Genomic DNA, 13,130 nt, shown 5'->3' on the forward strand with positions numbered 1-13,130 from the left:
CCAGCTCATTGCAGGAAGTTTCCTGGTCTCATTCTATATTATTCCTCTCTGCACAGCTAAACGCACCGGGTAGTTGCCATCTCCCAAGAGTGGAGAGTAAACATACATGCTTAATGTACACTGAGCAGACCTTTCATGTGCTGGAAACTGACACAGCTCCAATAGCCCTACATCAGGCCTGGACAACCGGCTGGTTATTAGTTGGCAAAGCAAACTGGGGCTTGATGTTTCACAACAGCTGGAGATCCACAGGTTTTCAAGACCTGTCCCACATGATCGTCCAACTGCATTTAGCTTTGCAGCCACTAGAGGTCATACAAGTCAAAACAATGAACATGTAATTTTATACAGATCGCTCTTATTTCTACAATATCAGCTTTTGTCGTCCGGTGCTGTATATTGGTGTCCGATATTCAGGCAAGACCTATAGGTCATAAACCTGCCTGATCCGGATAAATGATGGAGATTATAACAATGTTCAAGTGTGTAGCTAAAATTTTTGTTAACATTTTAACATCCGCCGGTAGAAAGGAGATGGGTCTGTAGAACGCACAGTAAGAAGGCTCCTCCCTAGCTTTAGGTATTGTTTGAGAGATGTATTCTAGCATTGTCCAAAGAAGTCAGGACGATGTGTATAAAGTATTTTAATATACCAGAAAATGACAAGACTAGAGACTGAAATCCGGGTAGAATCATGAGCAGAAGTGAAATGACGAGGCACAATTGTCAGCTTTCAGCACTACATGCCAGTAACTGCTGCACTGCTCTGTATCATCTTCATGTACCCACCTCTCCAGAACGTCTTCACTGCTCTATATCATCCTCATGTACCCGCCTCTCCAGAATGTCCTCACTGCTCTGTATCATCCTCATGTACCCACCTCTCCAGAACGTCCTCACTGCTCTGTATCATCCTCATGTACCCACCTCTCCAGAACGTCCTCACTGCTCTATATCATCCTCATGTACCCGCCTCTCAAGAATGTCCTCACTGCTCTGTATCATCCTCATGTACCCGCCTCTCCAGAACGTCCTCACTGCTCTGTATCATCCTCATGTACCCGCCTCTCCAGAACGTCCTCACTGCTCTGTATCATCCTCATGTACCCGCCTCTCCAGAAAGTCCTCACTACCCTGTATCATCCTCATGTACCCGCCCTCTCCAGAACGTCCTCACTGCTCTGTATCATCCTCATGTACCCGCCTCTCCAGAACGTCCTCACTGCTCTGTATCATCCTCATGTACCCACCTCTCCAGAACGTCCTCACTGCTCTGTATCATCCTCATGTACACGCCTCTCCAGAACCTCCTCACTGCTTTGTATCATCCTCATGTACCCGCCTCTCCAGAACGTCCTCACTGCTCTGTATCATCCCTCATGTACCCCAAGTCCATCTTTGTGTATATATAAAAAAAAAAAAAAAAGATCTCCCCTGCTGGATCTCATCGAGACTGAAACATCACAGTGTAGTATCTCTGTGGCAGCAAATGACTCTACAATCCCCAGACGATCATACACCTGAGTGTAGGTGTTTGTCCCACAATAGGAACTGTAATTTCTTTTTAACTGAAACCCCTGACTACCCTAGCACTCTTGACTCTTAGATACCATTGAATTTTCCATCCACCCTCCTCTATTATATTTAATATTTTCTTGACTTTATTGCATGGGGTTAAGTTAAAAAAGCAGTATGTGCACTTAATTTCACCAATGAATCACATTAGCTTTAACCACAATGATTTATTTTCTTCTTACACTATAAAACTTCCTGATGTGTTAAGAGATCTTCTAGATAAGTTTTAGGTAACAATTATAACTTTATTTTTACTGGGAAATTCTGTAGCCTGTAGGGTCAGATTGTGACGCATTATCAGCCACTGCCATATTGGGCTACTTTGTACTTCCCAAAATACATTTTACCGACTGAAAAACCAATTACTAGCTCATATGACAAATGTGATAACCTTTTATCCTCTATAAATCAACCAGCAGTCAGACAGGAAACCCCTTTCAAATAGGCTGCAGCATATATAGTGGCTGGAGGTTACAGGAAAGAGTTAGAAGGCTGCCCTCACACTGCCCCTACTGCATATTATTTAATTTTTTAAATAAACTTTACAGAGGATAACATGCACAGCAAAGATAGACACACACGAAGTTAGAGGAAAAGATATATTTGGGTCCCACCCGTGCACATGTCTCTCTCCTCCTGTGTCTCCCTCCCCCGGTGCCCCCCCCTCCCCCCCTCATCTGCGTCTCGCTCCCCAAGTCTCTTCACTGCATTACAGTGACTTTAATCTGCTGCCTTGAAAGGGTGGTCAAAAGACGTTGGGAAACGTCACTTCAATGCATCTTTTTTCAACATGAACCCGGCAACAAAAGATCTAAGCAGCACTGCAGTTACTGCCTTTTACCACAGCCTGCCTCCTGATTGGCTCCTCTGACAACCGGTAGGCAGGCCAGACTGTAGCGCTGCAGTAAGAGAAGGAAGCAGAACCGCGATGGTAACAATATAACGCTACCTGCTCTTTCCGCCCATGAGACAAAAGCTTTTTAAAGCTCAAACTGTGCATCTTAAGATTCGATATTCAAGAATTTATAGCATATATCCAGCTTTTCTGAAGAGCAGAAGACAGCACTGCTATATGGTAATTTGCACATATTCTGAACACAGTATACAAAGGTGAAATCCATTAAATCCAGAAAAAGCATAATAATAATATTTGTGTTGAAGTTTTTAGTGCAGTCCTGTCCACCGCCTACGGTTTGCAGGGCTTCGTTGCTTTAACCTGCTTGGTAGAGACCCAGGTAGAATAAGAATTTTGTTTTTAGGTCCCCGCAAACACATAAAATACAGGACACATTGTACCATTAACACAATAGCCATATTAGACATAGACCCAGAACACATTCATCATTGAAAGGGATAGCAGTCGTGCTAGACACATGTAACACACAGCACAATCACAAAGCTCAGCCAGACACCGTTCATGGGCAATTCTTAAATGCAATTGTATAAAACATTCTAGTAAATATGTAGGTTTAGTTTCTATGCGCTAAGTGTTCAGAGATTTTAGTTTAACTTTTTACATTTTATATTCAGAATCATGTATGTGGGAAATGGTTCTTATCTAGTGGTAAAAAAAATAAGTTGAAATAGTTTTTAGCGGATTAGGAGGGAAGGGCAGAGGGCATTATATAGAAGAACAAACGTGAATCAACGTTTTCCAAGAAAAGTCAGAAATCATCTCCCAACGTTTACAAAATAGATTTCAGTACAATTAGTACAAAGTATCTTATTAGGATTTGACACCAACATAAAAGAATGATCTACAACCTGTAATAATAAAGTCTTTGTGATTATAATTCTGCAGTTTTACTTTTACAACAAACTTAACAATCATTGCAGAAAATAAACCTTAACGTGTAGATAATAGGGTTTTTTGTGTAGTTTACAAAAATGACTGAACAATTCCCCTTTGATTAGTGATGCATGTCTATAGATCATATATATCAGCAATAGTGCTCAGAGATTTTGTTCCTGTCAAAAAGAAACTGAGAAACAAGAATGGAAAACCCAGCAGACAATCTGTATCTCTTCCCTTAACCTCTAGCTGCTTAAGGCTACGTAAAGTTCTGCATTTAAGATGCATTTCTGTCGTAAGTCAAGTATTTGAAAACAGACATGAAATAAAAATCTCTATGCGCATGAGATATTAGCATTTTTATGTGTTTAATTTGCTTTTTGCTGCAGTAAGTTTATTTTTTTAATGGTTAAAGTTAGTTTCAGTGCGTCAATAGCAAGTCAACGTTGTGAAAAACCTACATTCATCTCAATTGGAGCGCAATTTAAAAGGAATTAGATTTGCTCAAGAAACATTTACGTATGCATTGCCGCATACATTTGGACAAGATAAACTGTTTGGTCACAGTACTGGGACTAAAAAATGCAGAATGAACACATATCAAACACAAACATAAAGTGCAATGTGATGTATATGAATTTTTAACCTGCTTTGAGAGACGCATTGTAAACGCCAGTGTTCACGTAGCCAGTCACCACATGCTTTGAATTACTACAGCACAGACTGGCTTGTACAAGTACTGCTAGGAAGTAACCATTCTGCTTGGAACCAGATACGTGTGCCAGCTCATTCGGCAAGCATGTAATACCCTGCTGACGTCCAAGATAGTACATGTCTTTATCATCGCCAACTCTGCCAGTTACTGAATTGATAACTATGGACAGTTTCTGAACTGCTTTTCGTGGTCCTAAGTAACAATCAAAGCTGCTTCAATGCAAGGGATACTAAACATGGAAAATAATGTGCGCTGCCCAAAGCTTATTGGGTAGAAAAAATAACAACACAAATAAGGATATGGCTATCATATATCCCACACAACTATCCACCCAATCAGGCAACCTCCAAGTGTACCCCTAATATTTAATTCACATTCTCCAGCATATTATACAGCTCCCCAAATGTCCTGCATATAATACAGCGTCACAACTGCCCAGCATACACTCTGCTCCCTAATTGTGCAGCATACGTCCATTACATAACAATGCCAGGACTAGTCACCATAGGTAACCAGCTACAACCTGATTCTTAGGTCCAGAGGGCCATTACCTGTAGAAATAAGGAGAGCCAATATTATAATGGAATCCCTATGACCTCTTCTCTAGCAGGTGTGAAGTACTACCGGGTCACCACACACACCGGGAAATAGCTATGCTAAGAACCTACACGGACTATGTTTTTACACAACTATTTTACTACTAATGCAAGTAGTCCCCGACATTTGTTCATTGTGTTTCTGGCCCCGTCATTTTCAAGTTACATTCCTGTAAGTGGCTAAGTGGTTCTGTGTAATGATATTCAACTGATTATCATCCATAAAACCCCCGTAATCTAAAAACGATCTGTTGATACCCAGAAAACTGCGAAAATAAGCTTCCAAAGATAGCAAGAAAGAACGGGGAGGTCCCTAAATTAAAGATACAACCCTCACGTTGGGCTCACTTCTAGTTGCTATATTATATTGGACAGAACAACGTAATGGAGAGCAAGCTGATCAATGATTCCCTCTTATTTAGATATTACCTGTTTTTTTGGGGGGGTTTTTAGGTGAAATCATAGAAGTTAATTTTATGATAATTTGGTACTTGGTTGGTCTATGTCAAATACCAACCAACATGAAGTACATTTTGGTGCATAAAGATTAAAACAGAAAATATGTTGCTTATTTGGCAGTGATTTATATAATGAAGAACATTATAAAAACAGTAAAATTGACTTTAGGTTTAGGTGAAGTTAAATAATCTTTATTGTCCCATAGGTGTAAATATAATGTTCCTAATCTACAACTATGAGCAGAAAAACACCAGAAAGGGTTTATGACATCTTCCATCCAAGGTAGCGTTTCCCCACATTTTTGTTAATCTGATATTTATCTAGTTATTGAGAGAAGGATGTGACTTTCTTGGAATATACTATTATTAGGGGTGTTAAATGACTAAAACGGGGAGCAGCCGAATCGACAATATTTAACTCCAACCCTTCTGCTTTCTCTATTCCGCGGCTCCCTGCTTTAGTCATTTAAAAAACGTAATAATAGTTTACTCCAAGAAAGTCACATGACTATCTGCCGGCTTCTGCATTGTGCACGATTGTGACAAGGAGTGATTAGAAACCTTCGCTGTCAACATATTATCGTGATTCCCTGAATCTGCCTTATGAAGTCGGGTAAGTCGTTGCCGGTGTAGTGGTAGTCGCGTTAGTGACTACCACCGATTCCTGCTCCCCACTCCAAGGTTAATTTAGCATTGTAAATATCTTATGATCTAAAACACAAAGCTTTTTTTTATACCATTTATTGGGTTGTCCACTTTAGGACATATCCTTCTCAACAACACATTCACTCTGTTTCTTCCTACTGATAAGTTATACAGCAAGTATAAGTGGGGGAGGAAAGCTGCTGCTGGGATCCCCTCTGTCACCTGAAACTGGCGGTGACCATGAAGAACTGCAGTGCGTGAGGTCTATGGAAGCATTAAGGTTTGCAGTACAACTATACGGAGAGGGGACGTTTCACTAAGACTGGTTGGTCCAGAAGGGCATCTCTTTTAAGACAAACCTTTCAACATGAACTATTTTACTTGGCAAACAATGGCCTGCTCCTTTTCTTCCAACTACAATAACCTGTGATGAATTAATGAACCCTGGAAGGACTCAAGTAGGATTTGGGGTCCTGGGCTAAAAACAAAACAAAAAAAACAGCATCTATGTTTTAATTCAATTTAAAATGAAAAAGTATTTATCATTGCCTGAAATGTGCAGAGAAATAATTTAGTAAGCATGGCAGAGAGATCATCACATCATCATCATTTATTTATATAGCGCCACTAATTCCGCAGCGCTGTACAGAGAACTCATTCACATCAGTCCCTGCACCATTAGGGCTTACAGTCTAAATTTCCTAACATACACACTCAGACAGAGAGACTAGGGTCAATTTGATAGCAGCCAATTAACCTACTAGTATGTTTTTGGAGTGTGGGAGGAAACTGGAGCACCCGGAGGAAACCCATGCAAACACAGGGAGAACATACAAACTCCACACAGGTAAAGCCATGGTTGGGAATTGAACTCATGACCCAGTGCTGTGAGGCAGAAGTGCTAACCACTTCGCCAACCGTGCTGCCCAACTTGTTATTGAATAAAACATGTATAGATAGGTTTGAAGGACATGATGTGTTCAGGAACATGCATTACTCACTGCTGTCATGGATGGGATCTGAAATCACTGGCTTCAATGGAAGGTTATAAGCTCCTGTGCTGTCCGGCAAATACGCTGTGAACCGCAGCCGAACGATGCTCAAGTCTGTAACTTTCTTCAGCTCTTTAACTTCCGCCTCAATTGTTTTCTCGTCAAATTCTGTTGACAAAATAGTCTATTGTAATCTAGAGCAAGACAGTTATCACCATCTCTCCATGAAAGAGTTCTGGGGCGTCTCCATTTCACATCTAGCTCAGTTAAGACATTAGGAAGAGGTAGGGTGTGGTGAAGAGTGTAACCATAACCAGGAAAGTGACGCCATGTGTTAATGACCAGCTCCAACTGGGCATTTGGGGTAATTGCATATTACAATGGTCGTGGGGTATAATGCTCACCTGAAATGGTGCATTTCCCTGTAGAATTTCTCAGGATCTGGTGCTTCATCTTTTCTTTCAAGATATCAATCTGGCTCTTCTTCGTCACGTGAACGATGCCCAAGTTGTTAAATCTGTAAATAAAATAAGAATATGAAAAGTTACAGTAAACATATCCATCTGTCTGCTTTATGTCTTTATTAATAATAATAATGATCATAATAACAATAACAACAACACCAACACCAACACCAACAACATAAACGAAAAGAAAAGAAAGCAATCACTTCCCCTGGGCCTCCCCACTCCAGTATCGGAAGTAAGGTTAAATAAAAGACAGAGAGGTCTGGCCTTTTTAGTTTTCGAACAGTGCTTAAATCCTCCCCCTCGCCCATTAGTTAGTAAGTGTCCCCCAGATAGCCAAATAACAAAAGACACACTGGGTTTAGTAACTCACAGTGTTCTACAATTGACCATTTCAAAACCAATCACTGAGAATAGATACCGATTACAAATCAAAGCTGTACTTGGCTTCTGGAGTAATTTTACACATCACAAGTGAGTGAAATATTCCCTTTCATACAGTTGTCTCATCCAAGCCCACATGACGAGACCGTAGTGAGTTAAGTGAGATCACAGACCGGCTGAGCGCGATTTGTAGAAATACGTACTGAGCGGTCATATCTTTAGGTCCTACATTCAACGAGCAATATCCAGTCTCATTGGTGTGCTTCCCTACAAGGCTGTGAGCATGAACTTGTGGTGGGTCTGTGTGCGTTACTAAATCCACTTCGATCTTGGCCATGCCAACATAATTAAAGATCTGAAATGAAGCATATTGTTAGGTTACTAAAGCAAAACAGAATACACTGTATAAAAAGAAAGCAGATATCCCTAATCCTAGCATCTGAAAATTGGGCTATACATCCTTTAGTAGTCCCGCTGTTGCTGAACGACCTGCCCCTCTTTGGTAGGTTGATCACCATGGAAGATCTCATTCAGCACAAGGAGAAGTAGCAAAGGTCCATCTTTGTTAGCAGGTAAATGTAGCTTTGCCAAACATATATTATATTTTAAATATTTTTTATAGGGGAAAACTTCACTTCTATTTAATCTAATGGTCAACATTATGCAATTTGTGATACACTCACTTTAACAGTAGGATATGTTTTCTTTCCCTTCTCGCTGGATGCCCCAGGTAGTCCTCCGTGAGACGGCCCCTCACATACATAGCGAAACCGGAATCCGCGCTGTAACCATCCATATAATAGCAGGTTATTCATTTAATAAAAAATAAGGAAATGTTCATTTTCAAATGATTGCTAAACATTAATTAAAAAAGGATGTACCAAGGGATAATGTGTTCAAGTCACTCTTTGGCATTCATAGTAAAACGTCCTTTGTAGCAATAGTTGCAAGGATTTTCAAGTTTTTTTGAAAACTGACGACTATAGAACTCAACTTGTCATTTTGCCTTTGTATGATCACTGACGGCACAGAAAGTCTGTACAAGAGGCTACTTCAGACACTTGCGCAAGTTCAGCTATTCAAATTGTTTGAAACAAGATGCAGATTTTGCTAGAGACATGATACCATTAAGTGATTCTCAAAGCAATGTATTGTGTTTTTTGCTGAATGATGATGATAGGGGAGGTAGGACACTACTTTTTATCAAAGTTAAAGGGAAAGGTGGAACTTTAAATCTTCCAATTTAGTCATCCGGGGCCTGATTCATTAAGGATCTTAACTTAAGAAACTTCTTATTTCAGTCTCCTGGACAAAACCATGTTACAATGCAAGGGGTGCAAATTAGCATTCTGTTGTGCACATAAGTTAAATACTGACTGTTTTCTCATGTAGCACACAAATATCAACTTTTAATTTCAGTGTACAAATAAGCTATCAAGTATTTGTGTGCTACATGAAAAAACAGTCAGTATTTAACCTATGTGCAAAACAGACTTCTAATTTGCACCCCTTACATTGTAACATGGTTTTGTCCAGGAGACTGAAATAAGAAGTTTCTCAAGTTAAGATCCTTAATGAATCAGGACCCAGGTCACAAAGTGTTGTGTTCTCAGGTTGGACTGCCTTGGACAATTATGTATCAAAGTGTCAGGTTTTCACATCATCATTTGTCACCTGACACAAAGAACATTTACTAACTACAATCTAGCCATACGTTACTGCAGTGTTTTATGTCTGGCATATGTAGGAGATATTACGTAACACTTGTGTAATTCCAGCAATATAAATGGTTTGCAACATGACACCAATTTTGCTGGTGGCATGATTTACTTACCTGTTTGGGCTGTTCAATAATCACCAGATGTGGACCATTTGCTGGAATGAAACAAAAAAGTCAAATAGGTTAAAGAAATGCATGCTAGGCAAAAAAGCAACATGTCTAAAGGGAGCCATACACGGGTAATAGATTTGCATAACTTGCAGCCCAGCTTCACAGCATCTTTTGAATTTTGCAAAGTATGAACTGGCAACGAACCATGGATTTCTTAAGTAGTTATGTAAAGAACCTTACACAAGATTACATGCACTGGCTGGCACAACTTCAGTTACATAAGTGGGAACTCATTGCAGAAAAGTAACCATGACTTTTAAAACAGGGCAATTAAACATAAAATGCTGCATCTCTAATAAACAAGAATCAACATTTTTTTTTTAAAATTGGACCAGGTACTGGACTCCTACCAGAAAAACCTAGATTATGGGCTTTCCAGGGAATATTGCATGTCAGTCCTGCTATGTTGGTATCTTTCATGTTGTGTATGTGGCTTGCAATACATGGGTAGCAAGAGAGACCCACTGGAAGAATGCATTTACAAGCATCAGCGGAGCACGGAATTAAGAATACATTCCAAAATACTAAGTTTCAGAGAAGCATAATGCTGACCCCACTTACCTAATATTTTCTGGCGTTGAATATCCCTATAGATAGCAGTGGGGTGATAGACTTGCTCTTTTATGTAAGCATGAGAGAGTTACTGGATTTATTCTCTTAATATTCTGATGGATTTTAAGGACACTTGAGTTAAATGTATTTTTAGAATGGTAATGTTGGTATAATGTAATTTTCTGTGTACAGTGATATATATATAACTTTTAATATATAACATTTGTATAGTGTCTCCCATTGCCTGCAGAAGGAGATCCTTCTGAAATGTGTAGCTAGAGGACACTGGAATCGGGTTATCCTGTTCCTTGAACGATATGCTTATGTCCATGAATATCATGCAAGAGCATTTTACGCTTAAATAATAAACGCCCAACAGCAATTAAACTATTGGTGCCTTACCCTTCAGGATCAGATTCAACTAGAGTAACTGAAGCCACCCCCCTCTCTGCGCTACCCCAAAACCAGAACAGTAGCAAAAGGACCATATGTGAATTAAAGGGAATGTTAACGACTACTTCCATACCTCCTAACTAATCTAATCTTCGGGAAAGATTATGTTCAGGTCCAGGATCCCTTATGTTCATGTCATACATGGCAGGAGAATTTAGAATTTCCCCAGTGATGAAAACTTGTGTGGCAAAGCTGTGATTGGACAGTTGTGGCAACACACCTGTCAGCCGATTTTGTGCCAAATCCCAAACCTGTACAATGGACCCCCACCCTTCTGTTCTATTTCTCACTAAATATTTAATATGGTGGACGTCTCTATTAATCAGTTATTTGTACCCTTTACATATCGCAGATTAGATACTTAGGAGCAAATAAGAAATAGTCATATTTTAGTCAACAGTGTAAAATAATGATGAGTAAAGGTAGGTACTCCTAGTACTACAAATGATAGTCAGCATCTTGGGAGATCACCAAAGTGAGCTCAGTTTTATAAAGGCTTAAATGGACAGTATGATTAAAATAGGTGGTCTACGTAACACACTGCACAAATGGAGAAGCGGCTCAGCTTTAATACATGTCTCTCACTATTTACTTACTCATTTCCAGCTCAGGGTTCTGAGATTCTATTAGCGGAGGATAACCAAGACCATTTTCATCCAGATCCCTTGGAATAATATACTATTTGGAGAAACACAAACACATAGACCAACATGTTCTTAGAAGGAGTAAGTTACATTGTATTATTCATTCTGATTGGTTTACTTGTTTCTAGAAACATGCAGTCTTTGCACTACAGTATAGCCAGCAGTGCTTGCTGAGGTGTCAGGGAGTTGTAGTTCAGGAACAGCTTGGAGCCCCAGGGATGCTACACACATGTGCTTTTCCCGAGGCTCTGCTGTACACAATGGGCAAATCAATTTCATTAGTCAACTTTAAAAAGCGGCGGAGGGAGGGGGGTGTGAGCAGGAGGACCAATCACAAGCCACAATCTCTCGTAACCAACTGCAAAATAACCTAAGAGTGAAAAAAAGATGTGGATGGAATTTTGTGCTTCATCTAGGATGCAATGAAATCAGTGAATTATTTATAATACTGCAATGTAGGCTACAGTAATCACAATTAGTGACCGATTTAATAACTTATTCAACAGTATTATATATAAACACTTTTATTTTGGCGAGATGATGCAAAGATATTGGAATTACAGCAATAAAAAGGAAGTGTGTGCAATTTAGCATCCAGCTAATATTTTATAAAGCATATTTGACACAATGGAAAGTGGCATCAGCAACAGACTGCTACTAACTATTGTTCTTAAATCTCACACCCCGTAATGTCAATTCTAAACATATCCTAAGTTACCATGGAGTTCTGTAACCACATAAAGGCACAAGGCCACAGGCTACACATATCCAAGGTGTAATAATGGTTGTTATTATAACCAGCTGACACACAAAACAGTGACACTGTAGGCCTGTAGTAATAAGGTCAGTGGTTTGATAAGTGCATTCAGAGAATACCTCCTATATAAACAGCTTGATGCTAACAACAGTTAACAGGATGCTGTGACAGTAATACTTTCAGCTGTGATTCATGGCTGATTGCCTACTATCTTGCTAAATTATGGGAATCACCAGTGAAGAGAAAACATTGTGAGCTCAAACAGAGCATGCGGAAGTAAGACTCCATGCTGTTCTTTTCTCATCTGCTTAAGCATTCAGACAGAAATTTGACGATGACAGTTTTATAATACGGTGACGTTGTTTGAAACCACAGAATCTCTAAAAATTTCCTATGGGGTAACTGAAACCGAGTGGTGTACCTGGACATATCACATAGGACTGGTCACCCAGAGGTGATCTGTCATCGTAACCTACACAGAAGTAACCTACAGCCTTAAGGGAGGGGGATAACACACTACTAATGGATGACATTTCTCCAGTTATACAGGACAACGTGAATGTAATAACATTATGCTCTCCCTCGCTAACAACTCTACAGATTCTAGGTTTGCATTTCAAATTTTTTTTTACTTTTCTAAAAACAACATGGGTACATTGATGTATGCATACAATACCAGAGACTGTTTATAATCTCTAAGCTGTCTGACACCTAGAATATTTTAGGTACATTTCTGTACTAAAAAAAGATCACAGGTAAAAAAAGACATGAAAGAATGCATGGACTACACAAATAAAACGCAATGTACTTTACAGCAGAAAAAGGAATTTCCACATTCTCAGCATGAAACTGCTGTTACTGCTGCCTGGTGGGGGAATTTTCAAGTTTAGCTTTTACAATGCCATTATGACACACTGCAGTCAGCTTAGAGCAATCATCATATTCCCTGTACATATACACGGATGTGTCTTAATATGCATAAATAGAGTACTTGTTTGGGGTTTTTTCACGATGATCGCCTGAGTTGGGAATTATTTATTACAGGTACTGCATGTTGTGCATTGAATCAGCAATTGCACAATCAGCAATTGTATTTAGCACAAGTTACAGGTCACCAAGTACAGCCAATAACAGTTCTCATATTCACTTTAATGTATATTTTAAATGCACAAACAAGTGTGCACTAAAAGTAGAAAAACCTGCACGCTA

At 39.5% G+C, this 13,130-nt stretch overlaps 1 protein-coding gene across 1 annotated transcript in view; it reads right to left on the reverse strand.

Moving 5' to 3' along the window:
• NFKB2 (nuclear factor kappa B subunit 2) overlaps positions 1-13,130 on the reverse strand; it is a 44,611-nt gene that overhangs the window by 19,093 nt on the left and 12,388 nt on the right. The window contains exons 3-8 of the mRNA XM_075216626.1: positions 11,117-11,198; positions 9,459-9,499; positions 8,308-8,406; positions 7,828-7,979; positions 7,178-7,290; positions 6,783-6,941 (exon numbers count right to left, since the gene is read on the reverse strand). Coding sequence (XP_075072727.1) covers positions 6,783-6,941; positions 7,178-7,290; positions 7,828-7,979; positions 8,308-8,406; positions 9,459-9,499; positions 11,117-11,198 — 646 coding nt within the window. The remainder of the gene's footprint in view (positions 1-6,782; positions 6,942-7,177; positions 7,291-7,827; positions 7,980-8,307; positions 8,407-9,458; positions 9,500-11,116; positions 11,199-13,130) is intronic.

This window comes from Mixophyes fleayi, chromosome 6, assembly GCF_038048845.1.
Source record: "Mixophyes fleayi isolate aMixFle1 chromosome 6, aMixFle1.hap1, whole genome shotgun sequence".
In the NCBI taxonomy this organism is placed as follows: Eukaryota; Metazoa; Chordata; class Amphibia; order Anura; family Limnodynastidae; genus Mixophyes; species Mixophyes fleayi.